Source organism: Mirounga leonina, unplaced genomic scaffold, assembly GCF_011800145.1.
Source record: "Mirounga leonina isolate KUSES-001 unplaced genomic scaffold, KU_Mleo_1.0 Mir_448, whole genome shotgun sequence".
Lineage (NCBI taxonomy): Eukaryota > Metazoa > Chordata > Mammalia > Carnivora > Phocidae > Mirounga > Mirounga leonina.
In genome coordinates this window covers 2,571,814-2,591,213 of record NW_023270758.1, presented here as the reverse complement: position 1 = coordinate 2,591,213, position 19,400 = coordinate 2,571,814, and the positions used below count along the sequence as shown (strand labels likewise).

Here is a 19,400-nt window from a genome sequence, read left to right as displayed (position 1 = left end):
TAAGTAATCTACTCCAGTTTGCTCTATGTGGCTTTTATTTTCTGAAGGCTTTCCGCACAGCTTTAGAGGATGAGAATGAAAATGGTGGCTTCCAAATCTCTGGCCCTGTGGAAATTCACAGTGCCTGGATAGATAAAACCTGACTTATATATGCCTACCTGGATGAGACTAATTTGAAAAGCAAAGGAGGAGTGCCCAGAATGCTGGGCCTCCTCTGAAGTTTCTTGGCTGAACTCGGCCGGATTCTTACTGCACCTCAATTAGTCTCATCTTTGAGCAGGGGCCCGACTGTGCCTCAGATCATGGTTTATGGCAACCCCAAGCTGAGAGCCCACTCCTGGGCTCACTTGTTGCAGCCAGCTTCCCTGATCCAATATCTGGGAGCTCTGCCCCCAGTCAAAAGACACAGGGTATCAGATTGGATAAAAAAGCAAGACCCATCAATATGCTGTCTGCAAGAGACTCATTTTAGACCCAAAGACACCCCCAGATTTAAAGTGAGGGAATGGAAAACCATTTATCATACTAATGGACATAATAAGAAAGCTGGGGTGGCAATCCTTATATCAGACAAATTAGATTTTAAAACGAAGACTGTAATAAGAGATGAGGAAGGACACTATATCATAATTAAATGGTCAACCAAACAAGTAGCTCTAAAAATTGTAAATATTTATGCCCCTAACATGGGAGCAGCCAATTATATAAACCATTAATAATAAAATCAAAGAAACACATTGATAATAATACAATAACAGTAGGGGACTTTAACACCCCCCTCACTGCAATGGACAGATCATCTAAGCAGAAGATTAACAAGGAAATAAGGGTTTTGAATGACACACTGGACCAGATGGACTTCACAGATATATTCGGAACATTCCATCCCAAAGCAACAGATTACACATTCTTCTCTAGTGCACATAGAACATTCTCCAGAATCGATCACATCCTGGGTCATAAATCAGGTCTCAACCGGTACCAAAAGACTGGGATCATACCCTGCATATATTCAGACAACAATGCTTTGAAACTGGAACTCAAATCACAAGAGGAAAGTTGGAAAGAACTCAAATAGTTGGAGGCTAAAGAGCATCCTACTAAAGAATGAATGGGTCAACACAGGAAATTAAACAAGAATTTAAAAAATTCATGGAAACCAATGAAAATGAAAACACAACTGTTCAAAACCTTTGGGATACAGCAAAGGCAGTCCTAAGAGGGAAGTATATACCACTACAAGCTTTTCTTAAGAAACAAGAAAGGTCTCAAATACACAACCTAACCCTACACCCAAAGGAGCTGGAGAAAGAACAGTAAATAAAGCCTAAACCCAGCAGGAGAAGAGAAATAATAAAGATTAGAGAAGAAATCAATGAAATAGAAACCTAAAGAACAGTAGAACAGATCAATGAAACTAGGACTGGGTTCTTTGAAAGAATTAATAAGATCGACAAGCCCCTAGCCAGACTTATCAAAAAGAAAAGAGAAAGGACCAAATAAAATCATGAATGAAAGAGGAGAGGTCACAACCAACACCAAAAAATACAAACAATTATAAGAACATATTATGAGCAACTACATGGCAACAAATTAGACAATCTGGAAGAAATGGAGACATTCCTAGAGACATATAAACTACGAAAACTGAACCAGGAAGCAATAGAAAACCTGAACAGACCCATAACCAGCTAGGAAATTGAAGCAGTAATCAAAAATCTCCCAACAAACAAGAGCCCAGGGCCAGATGGCTTCCCAGGGGAATTCTACAAAACATTTAAAGGAGAATTGATAAAAGTTCTTCTGAAGCTGTTTCAGAAAAATAGAAATGGAAGGAAAACTTCCAAACTCTTTTTCTGAAGCCAGCATTACCTTGATCCCAAAACCAGACAAAGACCAGACCAAAAAAGGAGAATTACAGACCAATATCCCTGATGAACATGGATACCAAAATTCTCACCAAGATACTAGCCAATAGGATCCAACACTGCATTAAAAGGATTATTCACTACAACCAAGTGGTATTTATTCCTGGGCTTCCAGGGTGGTTCAATATCTGCAAATCAATTAACGTGATAGATCACATAAATAAAAGGAAGGACAAGAACCGTATGATCCTCTCAATAGATGCGGAAAAATCATTTGACAACATATACAGCATCCTTTCTTGATTAAAACTCCTCACAGTGTAGGGATAGGGGGTACATACCTCAATATCATAAAAGTCCTCTATGATAAACCCACAGAGAATATCATTCTCAATGGGGAAAAACTGAGAGCTTTTCCCCTAAGGTCAGGAACATGGCAGGGATGTTCACTCTCACCACTGCTGTTCAACACAGTACTAGAAGTTCTAGCATCAGCAATCAGACAACAAAAAGAAATAAAAAGCATCTGAATCAGCAAAGAAAAGCTCAAAGTCTCACTCTTTGCAGATGACATGATACTCTATATGGAAAACCCAAAAGACTCCACCCCAAAATTGCTAGAACTCATACAGAATTAGGTAAAGTGGCAGGTTATAGAGTCAATCCACATAAATCAGTTGCATTTCTACACACCAACAATGAGACAGAAGAAAGAGAAATTAAGGAGCCAACCCCATTTACAATTACACCCCAAACCATAAGCGACCTAGGAATAAATCTAATTAAAGAGGCAAAGGATCTGTACTCAGAAAACTACAGAGCAATCATAAAAGAAATTGAGGAAGACACAAAGAAATGGAAAAACATTCCATGTTCATGGATTGGAAGAACAAATATTGTGAAAATGTCTATGCTACCTAGAGCAATCTACACATTCAGTGCAATCCCTATCAAAATACCATTAAGTTTTTCCACAGAACTGGAACAAACAATCCTAAAATTTGTATGGAACCAGAAAAGACCCTGAATAGCCAAAGGAATGTTGAAAAAGTAAACCAAAGCTGGTGGCATCACAATCCCGGATTTCAAGCTCTATGACAAAGCTGTAATCATCAAGAGAGTATGGTACTGGCGTAAAAACAGACATATAGATCTGTGGAACAGAATAGAGAACCCAGAAATGGATCCTCAACTCTATAGTCAACTAATCTTTGACAAAGCAGGAAAGAATATCCAATGGAAAAAGGACAGTCTCTTCAACAAATGGTGTTCGGAAAATTGGACAACCCACATGCAGAAGAATAAAACTGGACCATTTCCTTACACCATACACAAAAATAGACTCAAAATGGATGGAAGACCTGTCTCCAAGGGCAAGGGAAAAAAGGCAAAATGAACTATTGGGACTTCAGCAAGATAAAAAGCTTTTGCACAGCAAGGGAAACAGTTGACAAAACCAAGACAACACACAGAATGGGAGAAGATATTTGCCAAAGACATATCAGATAAAGGGCTGGTATCCAAAACCTATAAAGAACTTATCAAACTCAACACCCAAAGAACAAATAATCCAATCAAGAAATGGGCAGAAGACATGAACACACATTTGTGCAAAAAGGACATCTAAATGGCCAACAGACACATGAAAAAGTGCTCAACATCCCTAGCCATCAGGGAAATACAAATCAAAACCACAATGAGATACCACCTTACACCAGTTAGAATGGTAAAAATTAACAAGACAGGAAACAACAAATGTTGGCGAGGATGTGGAGAAAGAGAAACCCTCTTACACTGTTGTGGGAATGCAAGCTGGTGCAGCCACTCTGGAAAACAGTAAGGAGGTTCCTCAAAAAGTTGAAAATAGAGCTACCCTACGATCCACGAATTGTACTACTGGGTATTTACGCCAAAGATACAAATGTAGTGATCCAAAGGGGCACCTGCACCCCAAAGTTTATAGCAGCAATATCCACAATAGCCAAACTATGGAAAGAGCCTAGATGTCCATCGACAGGTGAATGGATATAAGACGTGGTGTATATATATATACACAATGGAATATTATGCAGCCATCAAAAAAAAATGAAATCTTGCCATTTGCAACGATGTGGATGGAACTAAGAGGGTATTATGCTAAGCGAAATAAGTCAGTCAGAGAAAGACAATTATCATGTGATCTCACTGATATGTAGAATTTAAGAAACAAGGCAGAGGATCATAGGGGAAGAGAGGAAAAAATGAAACAAGACAAAACCAGAGAGGGAGACAAACCATAAAATACTCTTAATCTTAGGAAACAAACTGAGGGTTGCTGGATGGGAGAAGGGTGGGATGGCGTAACTGGGTGATGGACACTGGGGAGGGTATGTGTTGTAATGAGCACTGGGTATTATATAAGACTGATGAATCACAGTCCTGTACCCCTGAAACAAATAATAGATTACATATTAATTAATTGAATTTAAATTAAAATAAAAATAAATAAATAAATAAATAATAAAATATGGAGACCCACGCTATGAGTGCATGTTATTAAATGACATATCTGTGCAACTGACAATACTGTAATATATATTGTGAATATGCAACTATCCATTAGATAAAGAATCCATACGAGTGAAAATTTATTTTTTATTTTTACTTTTTTTATTAAAAGATTTTATTTATTTATTTGAGAGATTGAGAGAGAGAGCACAAGCAGGGGGAGAGACAGAGGGAGAGGGAGAAGCAGGCTCTCCACTGAGCAGGGAGCCTGATGCAGGGCTCAATCCTAGGCCCCCAGAATCATGACCTGAGCCGAAGGCAGATGCTTAACTGACTGCACCGCCCAGGCCCCCTGTGTTAAAATTTTTTAAAAGTTAAATAACAAGACAAAGAGTTTGTGCTTTAAATAAAAAATGATCACTAAAAAAAATTTTTTTTAATTAAAAAAACAATTACTAATACCATAAAAAAGAATAAAGCAACAATCATAAGGATATTCACTGGGCTTGTATAAAGAATGAAAGACATCAGCGAGACCCTTACCACAGAAATAAAAGAGTTAAAAAAGAATCCATCAGAAATGAAGAATGCAATAACTGAGATTGAAAACAGGTTTGAAGGGTGCCTGGGTGGCTCAGTTGGTTAAGCAACTGCCTTCGGCTCAGGTCATGATCCCAGGGTCCTGGGATTGAGTCCCACATCGGGCTCCCGGCTCAGCAGGAAGCCTGCTTCTCCCTCTCCCACTCCCCCTGCTTGTGTTCCTGCTCTCGCTGTCTCTGTCTCTGTCAAATAAAAATAAATAAAATCTTTAAAAAAAAAAATTAAAAAAAAAAAAGAAAACAGGTTTGATGCAATGAACAGTAAGCTGGAAGAAGCAGAGGAATGAATTAGTGATATAGAAGACAAAATAATGGAAAATAAGCTGAACAAAAGAGAGAAAAAAGAATTATGGAACATAAAAATAGACTTAGGTAACTCAGTGACTCCATCAAATGTTACAACATTTGTTTTAGGAGTCCCAGAAGAAGAAGAAGAGAGAAAAGGGGGCAGAAAATTTATGTGAGGAAATAATAGCTGAAAATTTCCCTTACCTGGAGAAGGAAACAGACATCCAAATCCAGGAGGCACAGAAAAGTCCCATCAAGATCAACAAAAGCAGGCCAATAAGATGTACTGTAATTAAATTTGCAAAATAGAGTGATAAGAAAAAATCTTTAAAACAGCAAGGCAAAAGAAGTCCTTAACATACAAGGGAAAACCCATAAGGCTAGCAGATTGAATCATGGCAAGCCAGAAGGAAGTGGCATGATAAATTCAACATGCTGAATGGGAAAAATCTGCAGCCAAGAATAGTCTGTCCAGCAAGGCTATCATTCAGAATAGAAGGAAAGATAAAGAGTTTCCCAAACAAGCAAAAACTAAAGAAGTTTGTGACCACTAAACCAGTCCTGCAAGAAATATTAAAGAGGATTCTTTGAGTGGAAAGAAAAGACCAAGAATGACAAAGCCAAGAAAGAACTAGAGGAAATCTCCAGAAACAACAGAACAAATAATAAAATAGCAATAAATACGTATCTATCGATAATTAAGCCCCAGAGTTGCTTGGGTGGATATGATGGGAGTGGGGGAGTAGGATAGGGAGTAGGAGACCTGGTTCAAAGGTATGATAGGTAAGGTATAACCAGAGATAAAAATCTTTAGAGAAATAGGCTCTCTAGAGAAATAATCTTTCTGGGAAAGGTGAGAGTTAGCCTTATTGGGGGAAAGTATACTGACTTTGTTAATTAAAAAACCATTCCAGGGGCGTCTGGGTGGCTCGGTCGGTTGAGCGTCTGCCTTCGGCTTGGGTCATGATCCCAGGGACCTGGGATCGAGCCCCAGGTCGGGTTCCTTGCTCCACGGGGAGCCTGCTTCTCCCTCTCCCTTTGCCTCTCCCCCTGCTTGTGCTCTCTCTTGCTATCTCTGTCACTGTCTGTCTCTCTTTGTCAAATAAATAAATAAAATCTTCAAAAAATTAAAAAATATATAAAAAACCATTCCAGGTAGAAAAAAAAATAAAGGGAATTATGGTGGTTCTGCTCATTGGACTATCCTCTGGTGAAGTAGAGGTAGAAGTATCTTACTTCATGCTCCTAGGTTGAAGTATTTTTTAGAGGCTAATTGATTTAATTACTGAATACTTCCATGCTACATAGCGATAGGACTTGCTCTCTCCTCTAAACATTCTGGCTTGCGTTATTTTTGACTTGCCCTTCACCTTGCCTTTATCTCTATGCCCTCTGTGTTTCAGGGAGCATTCAAATTCTGCCGATTGGATATTTACATCACAGATTACCACTTTCTGGACACAATGCTGATCTTCGTGCTATACGGCTGGTCTGCCATTCCCCTCATGTACCTGCTGAGCTTCTTGTTTACTAGAAGTACTTCTGCCTACATCAAACTTGTCCTATTCAACTACCTTTCAGGCATTTTCAGTCTCCTCATAGATGCCACGCTTCAATTCGGTAAGAGTAAGGGTTTCACAAAGTTTCTCTTTACTCAGAAGGCAGCAGCAACTAAGTAAGTAGGAATGGACTAACGACATTAGTAGACAACAAAGTTCTAGGTTTGGGGAAAATCCTGTACTTGATGTCAGTTCATAAAATTATTTTTGAGTGCCTATGATATTCTTGGTGCTGTGTTAGAGCTGGGATCCTCATGCTGAACTGATGGGGCTGGACGTGACCTACAAGTCCTTTGACAAGTTTCTTCTGTTCTATCCCCACCTCCGGTAACTCCATCACATGACTAAGGAATCTGTTTTGCAACAAATATGGGAAGTTTTAGGAACATCTGTCCTGAGACTCATTTGTCAGAGAGAGAGAATACAAAAAAGCAGCTTTCTTTTTAGAAGGGCCGGCCTCAGAAAGTTAGAATAAATTCTATCTCAACTATATGAGGCCATTATTATCTTTAAAAGCGTTCCCCCTTGATGTTATGGCAGTTTGTAGTGAGGTGAAGAGAGGGAAGAGTGGAGGAGAAAATTCAGTTCTTGGGAGAGGCTGACAGTTTTGTTCAAGGAAGGTTTTATGGTGTGGCTTTTCTTCCCTAATTCAATGAAAAGGCACAAGATCATGAGCACCCTAACAAGATTTTCCAGGAAGAAAATCTCTATATGCATATGACATACATATAATTATTTAAGCCAGTTTTCCTCCCTTCCAGGACTGGTTTCTACAGTATTCTTGAATTTGTATTTCCTCATTTTCCTTCTTTGATTTTGAGATTTGGGACGATCATCACTGGAATGGCCACTGTTGTAAATGGAGTTGTTGATTCACCCTCTAATATGCATTTCAGTTGGCCTCAGCCCTTTCCCACATCTTCCTTTTCTGTTGTTGCTCCACAAACACTGGCTCCTGCCTTGTTCCCTTTGCCCTTCCCTGGTCACAAAAGAATAGTTTGTAATTTCCTTTGAGTATTTCCCATGTGTAAGACTTAAGCTTATGCATAGCAGGTGAAAAAACTTGTTAACAGGTATGTCTTAGCACTCATTCTCACAAAGGGATACCCAAATTATGGAAAGCAAATGTTTGTACATTTTTGCACACTTGTCCAAAGAGTACTACTTTGTGATGTGAGGAAGACTCACCTGAAAGCATTTGAGTCTGTGGCCCTAAGCTAAAAGGAAATGATCATTTAAGGGACTAGAGAGAAATAGTTGTTTCAGAGTAAGAATAGGAATAAATTACTGTTTTAGAAAGTTTTTGAAAGACTTTTTTAGGAGGACTGTGTTGCAAAGAGTAATGCAGAATAGGATGAGAACAAAAAGGAAGCCAGTAGATTTGGCAATTAGAAAGTCAAAGGAGACTTCCACTTTTGAGCAGCAGAACAAACACTATGATACTGTGCCAAAAATAATGAACTGAGGAGAAAGTACAGAATTGGCAGAGGCCAACAATAAAATGAAAGCAAGTGTCCTTTAAGATAAGCAAGCATCAAAGGTAGCTTTGATTGAGGTTACTGAGAGCATCTTTTGACCTTAATTTTCCATTTTGTAAGTTGTGAGGAACATAGAGGTCAAAACAAAAAGCATAAAGGTACAACAAAGGTTTAATATCTTTCTCTTTAAAATTAGAAGTTCAAAGGGTTACGTCTTCATTATAAGGGTGAACAAAACTAAGGCCGCAATAGGACACAGAAAGGAAATTTGTAAGGGTTGATTTGGCACTGAAATGAGGAACAATAATTTCCCTTTGGAATTTGTAAACACATGTAACTATTCATACTGGCTTGTGTCCTGACATCATAGAACCTATGTAAGCTAAAAAACAACCTGATAATTTATTTTAAATAATCTCAGTTGGTTGTGCTCTCAGGTGAGTGGCAAAGGGATACATAATTCCTCTACTTCAAACTATTCCCATAGTTAAATTTGCTAGAGAACTTTGAAATCAAAAGAAGAAAGAAAGAAAAAAGAGGAAAAAAACAAGGTCTTAAGAGCCAGTGCTAGCAGAAACCACAAATTGTAGAATCAGAATCAGACCTGCAAAATTAAGATACGGGGATTTTTAGAATGATATAAAACATGTATGTTTAAAATATTTAAATTGTAACAGAGTCTTAGGAATATGAGCAAATAATAGAATATAAATAATAGAACATGTATCCATGTATGTTATATATATGTGCATACAATATAAATATATATGTTTAAATTATTAATATGTATATTGTGCAATTAATATGCATAAATATATATGTTTAATATATTTAAATTGCAATAGAGTGTCTCGGGAATATAAGCAAATAATGGAATATATATAATAGAATATATAATAAATAATAGAACATATATACATATATATGCATATGCTACATATGTACATGTATGTATATATATATGCATAATATATATATAGACGGAGAGAGAACAAGTAAATTTGAAAAAGATCCAAATAGAATCCTGAGAAATGTTAAGATTTAGTAATAATTTAAATTAAGAACTCAATATACGTAGAAGTATCACCGTATAGATGGGCATTGTTTTTAATCCATTCCATCACCCTATGTTTTTTGATTGGAGCACTTGGCCCATTTACATTCAAAGTAATTATTGAAAGATATGTATGTATTGCCATTTTATTACTTGCTTTATTGTTGTTTCTGAAGTTTTTTCTGACCTTGTCTTTCATGTTTTGCTGATTTTCTTTAGTGATATATTTAGAGTTCTTTCTCTTCATTCTTTACATATTTATTAGTGGTTTTCAATTTGTGGTTACCATTAGGTTTGTATATAACCTGTCCTGCATATAGCGATCTATATTAAGTTGATGGTCATTTAAGTTTGAACTCATTCTTTTCTCCCCTCCTCCCCACATTTTAGGTATATATTATTATATCTTCTATCCTTTTTTTTGAACTTAAATGCAATTTAAAATTTAGCTCCACAGCCACATTAGCCACATTTCAAGTGCTCAGTAGTCTGATGTGTGTACTGGTGTGGCTATAGGGCTATTCCGTATTCATAAAAAGATAGTGCTGGTGTATATTGTGCCATCTTTGGCATCTGTTCATTTGGCCAATAGCCCAAATTTTTCAATCTGGATCAATTACTTGTCTCTTTATCAGTTTAAAATCTACACTGGACAGAATCACCATGGCTTGGACACTTGAAGTTTCACTTCTTGACCATCTCTCTTTGCCCAAAGTGTCTTACAGGAAATTTCTGTTTAGACTAGCCTTTTATCTTCTTTCTAAAAAACTGAATTCATGATCAGAATTCCATAATGTCAATTTCATAAATTAAGCATGTTCATATCTCCAGGAATTTAGTCTCTAATAACCGTTCATATTAAATGCGTTCTTGAGAGAGAGAGTAGTTATCTATCAGCTGGTTCCCTTGAAGATTTTTCTACTCTCAAACATGTCATAATTTCCCTATCTGTTCCCTACTGTTGAATTCTAGGCTGTATCTCCAACCTCTACTTTACTCCCTTACTTGACCAATTAAGATTAGAAATATAAGAAATAGTGGTGGTTTCCTATCCATATCAGGTGCCAGGAAGTCTTATCCCATGGACACCCACTTCACCAAAGAGACTTTTCAGAACTCTGCAATTATCAACACAAAGCGTGTCACTGGATGTCAATTGGAACAAACTTATTGGGAAATAATTAGTGTTCTTCAAATATAATAATTTTAATTATTATTTTTAATAATTCTCTGAGCTTGGTCTGGCCATCCTTGGGGGATTTGTTGTCCTGGGGATAGTTCATTTCCTATAATGAAATCTAATCTTATCATCTTTTTTAGAGGTTCAACATAAGATGTCAAAATCCACCAGAGCCTTCATACTTAATTCATTACTGTTCTTTCCCAATTACAACTTTGCGAAGTGTATCAGTGACTATTTTACTTTCTACCAGATAAAGAAATGGTGCTCTGGAAATAAGCCTCCTATCTACCTAAACTGTAGTAAAGAAAGTAAGTATTATTAACCTTAAACATAAAACTGCCAGTAATTTTTCCAGCAAAAATGGATTAATTGGAGAATGACAGAGAATTGCAATGCAGAACAAGCAAGTTACAGCAAACCATAGGCAAATCTCACAAACATTATTTTAGAGAGGAACATTATTTAGGAGGAGGGAGGAAGATGAGAGGGACTGTTTGAACAAAACTCCATTAGAGAGAAGCAAAAGTTCAGGGTGATGACTGTTTCTCATTGGCTGAGTTGCAGGGGTAGTCAATTTCTTATAGGAGACGCAATGTACATTTTTGTTGTTGTTGTTGGGGCCTCTAATCATGATTCTTTCCTGTTGAGGATTCTTTTTTTGGATCTATGATTGACAATTCTTCTTGTCATTAACAACTGGTAGGGTGTGAGAGTTCCCCCTTCTGGCCTCCTAACTCCACTTTAGTGAGGCTTCCCTTTATTAATTTTCCCAGGATTCTTGGGGTCCCTAAGCCTAAGAAATTAGTTTCAGGCTTAGCCCATGAGACACGTGGGGAATCAGCCCTTATTTCAAAAGAGAGAGTCAGGACACATGTTCAGTACATACATCATTTTGTAAGACTGGGGGAAAACCTTTGTAAATATAATAAAACCTCAAAAGCAAAGCCAAGGTAACTTTAAAGTAGTCATCAGATATAAAAATAAGGGCTACTAATAATCAACCACCTAGTAACCACTTACATTATTTTAAATTTTCACAACCTCAAGTTCTCAGTTTTTATACTCATTTCAAGGAAGAGGACTGTGTGCCCTATGCCACACAGCTTTTATGGTCCAGAACTGGGATTCACAGCTTATGTTCCCTCGTTGCATAATGCATTTCATCTTTGGAAAAGAACCTCCAGGGGAAGAATTTGTATGATATTTAGTTTTGTTATCTCCCACCACCTTCACCACTCATAATCACCCAAACTCACCTGCCCACAACCTTTTTGAAGGAATGGGTGAAATCCATTCTCCAGCATTTAATATAGTATCTGCATATAGAGGAACTCAACTGTTTTGTGCATTTTGTTTTGTTTTGTTTTGTTTTGTTTTAGATAATTAAATAACGGTCAGGATATGGTGATTTGGGTGGTAAAGAGCCGTACAATAGAGAAAAGAGCCAGAAAGGAAAGTAAGAGAAAGTCACACAGTACTGCAGTTTTGTTGAAAAGGGTAAACGTTCATTTTAACTTTAGAAATCCTCATGGTGACACTGTATCATTTATTAGGTAATTTTGAAAATATCTTACTTTGGTGAGAGTGGGCAGAGTGAGAAGGAATACTTAGTAAGCCAGATCTTACCTAGAACTGTAGTCGATGACCTCAGAGGGAAGCTCAGTGTTCAGAACTATAAACTGTATGACAGTAAATTTTAGGGGATGAGCTGAGATAGAAAAAAATGGAAGAGAAACATTTCAGGTAAAATATAGTGACATGGAAAATCAGATATTATCGAGTCTCCATAGAAACAGGGAATATTTTGTACGGCAATGTAGAAGCGTTCCAGTTTCTCTATATCTTCTCCAACAATTGTTATTTTCCATTTTTTTAAATTATATAGCCTTTCTAGTAGGTATGGAGTTGTATCACATTATTGTTTCAATTTGCATTTCTCTAACCTTACCAGTGATGTTGAGCATCTTTTCATGTACCTGCTGTCCATTTGTATATCTTCATAGAAATGTCTCTTCAAGTTCTTTGCCCATTTGAAAGTGGGTTATTTGTCCTTATGTGTTCTGGAAAGTAGACCCTTCTTTGGTATATGGCTTCTAAACATTTTCTCCCATTTTGAGGGCTGTCTTCACTTTCTTACTAGTGTCCTTTGATACATGGTAGTGTTTCATTTTGATGAAGTCCAGTTTATCCATTGTTTCTTTGGTTGTTTGTACACTTTATGTGTCAAAGAAATCATTGTCTAATCAAAAGTCACAGAGACTTACTCAATGTATTCTCCTAAGAGGTTTATATTTTTAGCTGTTATATTCAGATTGTTGATCCTTTTGTAGTTGATTTCTATATATGGTATGAGACAGGGGTCCAGCACCATTTGTTTAAAAGACTATTCATTTCCCCATTTAATTAACTTGGTACTCTTGTTGAAACCAGTTGACCTCAGAAATACGGTTTTATTTCTGAACTCTCAATTATAGTTCATTGATCTGTATGTCTGTCCTTGTTTCAGTATCACCCCCATCTTGATTAATTTAGCTTTGTAGTACATTTTGATATTGGAATTTGGCTATGTCTTGACATTTATTTTGCAATTCTTAATACATTTAAGAATTACCTTTTTGGGGGATGCCTGGGTGGCTCAGTTGATTAAGTATCTGCCTTCAACTCAGGTCATGATCCCAGGGTTCTGGGATCGAGTTCCGCATTGGGCTCCCTGCTCAGAGGGGAGCCTGCTTCTCCCTCTGTCTGCCACTCCCCCTGCTTGTGCTCTCTCTCTCTGTCTCTCTCTCTCTGGCAAATGAATAAATAAAATCTTAAAAATTAAAAAAATAAATTAAAAAAATTTTTTAAAGAATTACCTTTTTTAACACACATAAGAAAACAAACCTAGTAGGAGTTTCATTGACATTGCTTTAATTCTGTAGAAAATTTTTGAAAGATTTATTATTTTTACAATTTTGAGTTTACAGTCCATGGACTTGGTACATTCCTTTGCTTATTTAGTTGTAGCCATCCATCTATTTACTTTGGTCTTCTTCATTTTTATTTAATACTAATTAATTGTTATTGCTTTAGAGGTATTATAGATAGGTAGTTAGCTTTATTCCTACGTATCTTTTGATGTTCTTATAAATAGTATCACTTTTTGAAGTGTCATTTTTATTGTTTCTTGCTGATAGAAATAAAATTGAAAGAGCTCATTTTTGTATATTGAACTTGCTAAATTATTTTATTAACTTTAATAATTTATGAGTAGATATTTTTTATTTTCAATCGGTACATTCAAAGTACATTCAAAGCACCTGCTAATAAGGACACTACTTTTACTGCTTTGTTAAGGACATATAGTTTGAACTTAATCAAAGTGGTAATAGCAGACATCTAGTTTCATTCCAGTTTCAGAGAGAACATCTTCACTGACACTATGTGCCCTATTTCACACAGCTTTTATGAGCCAGAATTGAGATTCAAAGGGATCCTAGTTTCCTGATTTTTTTTTTATAAAGATTTTTTTTTTTAAAGATTTGATTTATTTGATAGAGAGAGACACAGAGAGAGCAGGAACACAAGCAAAGGGAGTGGGAGAGGGAGAAGCAGGCTTCCCGCTGAGCAGGGAGCCCGATGTGGGGCTCGATCCCAGGACCCCGGGATCATGACCTGAGCCGAAGGCAGACGCCCAACGACTGAGCCACCCAGGTGCCCCCTAGTTTCCTGATTAAGGAAGTTGATTCCCCCCTATTCTGTGTTTAGTAAACTTTTTTTTTTAATCATGAATAACTGTTCAGTTTTACTTAAGCTTCTGTTGAGATGCGCAAATGATTTTTCTTCTTTGTTTTACTGAATTACATATTCTGTCAAATTACATAAGCTGACTTTGTATAAAAAATTAAATAATAAACTGAATAATTGTACATGGAGATTATTGATCATGTTTCCTTAATAGAGGTAGAATTATTTAGGGAGAGAAATTAACAGAGTTTTTGTAGAATTGTTTCATTCTACCTAAATTTTCAAAATCATTGGCATAAATTTATTTATAATATCTCCTGATACTGTTAACATCTGTGAATTCCATAGAACTTCTCATTTTCATTTATGATATTCTGAATTTTTTCCACTTATATTTTTTCTTGATAAATCTTACCAAAGTTTATCAATTATATTAGTCTTTTCAAAAAACAAGCTTTCACATTTATTGATTGTTCCTATTGCATGTTTGTTTTTTAAATTATTAGTTTATATTCCTTATTATTTTCTTCCACATTTTCCTTTTTGGAGGATTAATTTTCTAGCATCATAAGGTGGCTTCTTAAATCGTTTATTGTCAGCCTGTCTTCTTTTCATGATTAGGATGGATCTCAGTGGGGTTTGGAAAGTTTGTATTTTTCTTGCTTAGATTCTCTGAATTCTTGCATCTTTGAGTTGATCTCTCATTACTTTTGTAAAATTATCATCTTGGGAAGGCGCCACTTCCCAGAAGAACAACTTAAAAGACAGAATTATCCCTTGGAAGCTTAATGATGTGTAAAAAGAAGGAAAATATAGCAATAATGGATGGTACTACCAAAACAAAAGGTTATCAGGGAATCAGAAAACTGTATCCACATTACCACCATACCACCATTACCACCAGCAGAAGGACATTTACTTTTTTTAAGATTTTATTTATTTATTTGTGTGAGAGAGCACGCCCGAGCAGCACCCCTCCCCCCCCCCCCCCCCCCCCCCCCCCCAGGCAAAGGGAGAAGCAGGCTCCCTGCTCAACAGGGAGCCCAATGCCAAACTCTGGGATCATGACCTCAGCCAAAGGCAGATGCTTAATCAACTGAGCCACCCAGGCATCCCAGAAAGACATTTATTAAAGAAATTCTATTTCACTTGGCCAACAGAAATTCTTTCATAAGCTAAGCAACCAAGTAATTAGCCGAAACTTTTCATTGCCACTCCATAAAATTATTGTTTTGATGGTTCATGAAAATTCACAATTCACAACAGAGATAGCCAACATTCATACAAAGTTAGTATGGCAAGAAGACAAAAATAAAAATAACACATACAAGAAAATAATCTTTTAAAAATCACAGAGTTAACTTAATTAGAAATAGACATACAGTGGGCAGCATGTGGGGAGCAAATATGGCTAAACATTAACATAGTTGATACTAGGTGTAGGAGATGGTCTCTTTATTTTACTATTTACTATTTTATTATTTTATTTTTATTTATTTTATTATTTATTTATTATTTATTATTTCAATTTTACTTTATATTTGAAAAAATTTTAAATGATAACATGGAGGGAAACAAGCTCCTGTAGACTATATAAAGCATGATACTATTTCTATAACATTCAAATTTAAAAATTAAACAAAATATTATTTACTTATACATAACACATATGTATTTCATATATATATTTACATTTATATGGTCCACTTGTAATTAAAATGGGAATGCAGAATACATTTCATCATAGCAGTTACCTCTGGAGGGTGGAGAAGTGAAGGAGCATATAAGTATTGTATTTTAAAATTATTTGTAAACTCTTAATTTGGAGCCTAGGTGATAGATTCCATTATAATACTATGCTTTAAATCTATACATATGCAGCATATATTCTGTATGAGTCAAATATTTTAAAAATATAATATAATTCTAAAATATGAGGAATGGAAAAGTTGAAATAATACTAGATTTGATGGTCTACCCAGGAATCTCAAAGGATCCTCTGATAAATTATTAAACTTTATATTATTAAACTTTAGAAGAATATATTGTGGTTGATTAATGCAAAATAAATGCAAACAAAACATTCACTTGCATTTCTGTACATAAACTGCAAACACTTGTAAAATATGATTCTTAAAAATGACAAAGTCCAATGGCATAGCTGGAACAATTTCAGCAACAAAATAAGGTAATGTTGGATTTGTAACTGAAAGTATAAATTGATCATATGAATCTATTTGGATATAAATAAATGACCAAATAAAAAAATGATGGATAGGAGAAAAATCTCCAATAGAGTTCCAATCAATGTATGTAACTATTCCAACCTCAAGGAGGTAGAGGGTAACTTCACTCTCCTTATATGTGGGATGTACATTTTGACTTCCTTCCAGAGAATATTACAGAGTATGGACAGAGAGGGAAGGGAGTAACTTTACAGCAGAGACACCTGACAAACACAATCTCAACCAAGTGATCGAGGTCACTCTGGTAGTATGTGCCTTTTGTTGTTGTTGCAATAAAAATGTCACTTTATCTCTGTGATCTTCCTCCCAAAACCCCATAATCCCATCCTAATCATAAAGAAGAAAAAAAAGAAAAAATCAGATAGATCCCTGCTGAGGGAAGTCCTACAAAATACCTGACCAGTACTCCTCAAAACTGTCAATGTCATAAAAAATAAGGAAAATCTGAAGAATTGTCACAGCTAAGAGGAACTTCAGGAAACACAACTACAAAATGTAATATAGGATTCTGGACTGGTTCACAGAACAAAAAAGAAAGAAAGGAAGGAAGGAGGAAGGAAGGAAGGAAGGAAGGAAGAAAAACTACATTAAAAAAAAAGGAAACCTGAATAAATCAGGAACTTTAAAAATAAATAATAAATAAATAAATCAGGAACTTTAGTTAAGGATATTTGATATTTGTTAGTGATAATATTTATTCATTATTGTAACATGTACCATACTAATGTATGTTGTTAATAATTAGGGAAAGCATGTGCAGAGTATATGGAATTCTCCATACTGTCTTTGTAATTTTTCTGTAAATCTGAAACCATTCTAAAAGATAAACTTTTTTTAAAAGGAAGGAGAGTATATAATTTTCTTATAAGAGAAATTCTATACTTTTTATTCAACTTTCTTCTCAAGAAAGCTCAAGAAGTATCACTAATGGTCATTTTTACCTTTTTAAAGGAAAGTGTTATTTTTTTAAGAGTATTTGCACTTTAATTTCTTCTAATTATCAATTTAAGATTTCACACTTCTGAAAGGATTTGGGGCATATTTTTCATGGCATGCAATAATTAATAGGCATATCAGTAAATATATTAATATTCATATGCTTACTTGATTAGTGTATATTATATTCATGAAATTAGTCTTCAAAATTCATTGTCGAAAAGATATTTGTGTAGCGGGATAATCACTTTTCACATTCCAAATAGTTTACCTGTCTCAATTTAGCCTAATACTTCATTTCATCCTATATTTCTTATTTATTGTTTTCTTAGTCCTTATTCATGGTGTCAGTGTTCTCTATTAAGATCTCTCTCTATCTCCCTCCCTCTCTCTCTCTCTCTCTCTCTCTCTCATTCTCAGGTACCGCAAAGAATGTTTATTCTTTGGACGAGAAAATGATTGGAAAGTACATGATTATAATGAGTATCACAGGCTTTATTTGCCTTCTCTTCATTTTCTTTTTGGACACTACTTTGTGGAAGCTAAGAACATTTTTCAATCAATATATTTACTTTGGTATCTATAAGACATTCAAGAAGGTGAGTAATTAAGCATGAGCCTTAACTCCAAGCAAAATCTTAAAAAAAGGGGGGAGGGGTGGCTCAGTTGGTTAAGCCTCTGCCTTGGCTTAGGTCATGATCTCAGAGTCCTGGGATCAAGCCCCTTATCGGGCTCCCTGCTCAGTAGGGAGCCTGCTTCTCCCTCTCCCACTCCCCCTGCTTGTGTTCCCTCTCTCGCTGTCTCTCTCTCTCTCTCTGTCAAATAAATAAATCTAAAAAAATCTTATTTCTCCCTCTCCCTCTCCCTCTCCCTCTCGCTCTGCCTGTCCCTGGCTTGTGCTCGCGCTCTCTCTTGCTCACGGTCTCTCAAATAAATAAATAAAATCTTAAGGAACAAAAAAAGTATAACTCCAAGCAAATGGAACATTAGGCCTAAAAATCATGTATCTATACATGACTATCTCAGTTACTGGTAAAAGAAAAATCTGTGTTCACAGAAATATATTTTCTTTTTTTAAATAAAGGTTATTTATTTTAGGGAGGGAGAGAGAGTGAGCTGGGGGGATGGGGGCAGAGAGAGAGAATCCTGAAGCACAGTCCCTGCTGAGCGCAGAGCACAAGCCCAACAAGGGTCTGGCTCCATCTCAGGAGTCTGAGATCATGACCTGAGCTGAAACCAAGAGTGGCTGCTTAACTGAGCCACCCAGGTGCCCCAGAAATGTATTTTCTTAAATAAAATCTATTGAGGTAATTTACCTACAAAAAACTATATTTGTTTTTATTGATTACTTCGAAGAACCAAACTTTGTGTTTACTAATTTCCTTTATTGTTGACTGTTTCCTTTTTCACTGATATTTTTGGTCTTTAAAATTTTTTCTTCCTGCTGCTTGCTTTTGGGTTACTTCCCTCCTAGCTTCTTTATGGAAAGATTGAAACTACAGGTTTTAGGGCTTTCTTCTGTAATAATATAAACATTTAAAGCAAAACAGTCCTCTAGCTGTACCCTGAAAAAATTTGATTTCTTCTATTTTCAGTATCATTCAAATGTTTAAGTATTTTTTAAATTTCCTGTATGATTTCTTCTTTTGATGTATGGATTAATTAAAGGTCTGTAAATAAATTTAAAAATATTTGGGAAGTTTCTAGATATATTAATTGTTACTGATTTCTACTTTAATTCCTTTGTGGTCAAAAAATATACTCTATGGTCAATCCTTTTAAATTAATTGATAATTGCTGTATGGCTCAGCATATGATCTATCTTGGTGATATGCCATGTGCATGTGAAATAAATGTGTATTTTGTATCTGTTAGTTGTAATGTTCTACAAATATCAGTTAGGTTATGATGGTTGATAGGATTGCTTACATCACCTAATCTCTAACTGATATTTTTGTTAGATTTATCTTTCAATT

The 19,400-nt window shown here is 35.8% G+C and overlaps 1 protein-coding gene across 1 annotated transcript in view; it reads left to right on the top strand.

Annotated features, from left to right (window-relative positions):
• The window catches only part of LOC117999113 (ATP-binding cassette sub-family A member 3-like), a 137,887-nt gene that overhangs the window by 84,393 nt on the left and 34,094 nt on the right, over positions 1-19,400 (top strand). The window contains exons 22-24 of the mRNA XM_034988027.1: positions 6,650-6,862; positions 10,654-10,824; positions 17,845-18,023. Of these exons, the coding sequence (XP_034843918.1) occupies positions 6,650-6,862; positions 10,654-10,824; positions 17,845-18,023 (563 nt within the window). The remainder of the gene's footprint in view (positions 1-6,649; positions 6,863-10,653; positions 10,825-17,844; positions 18,024-19,400) is intronic.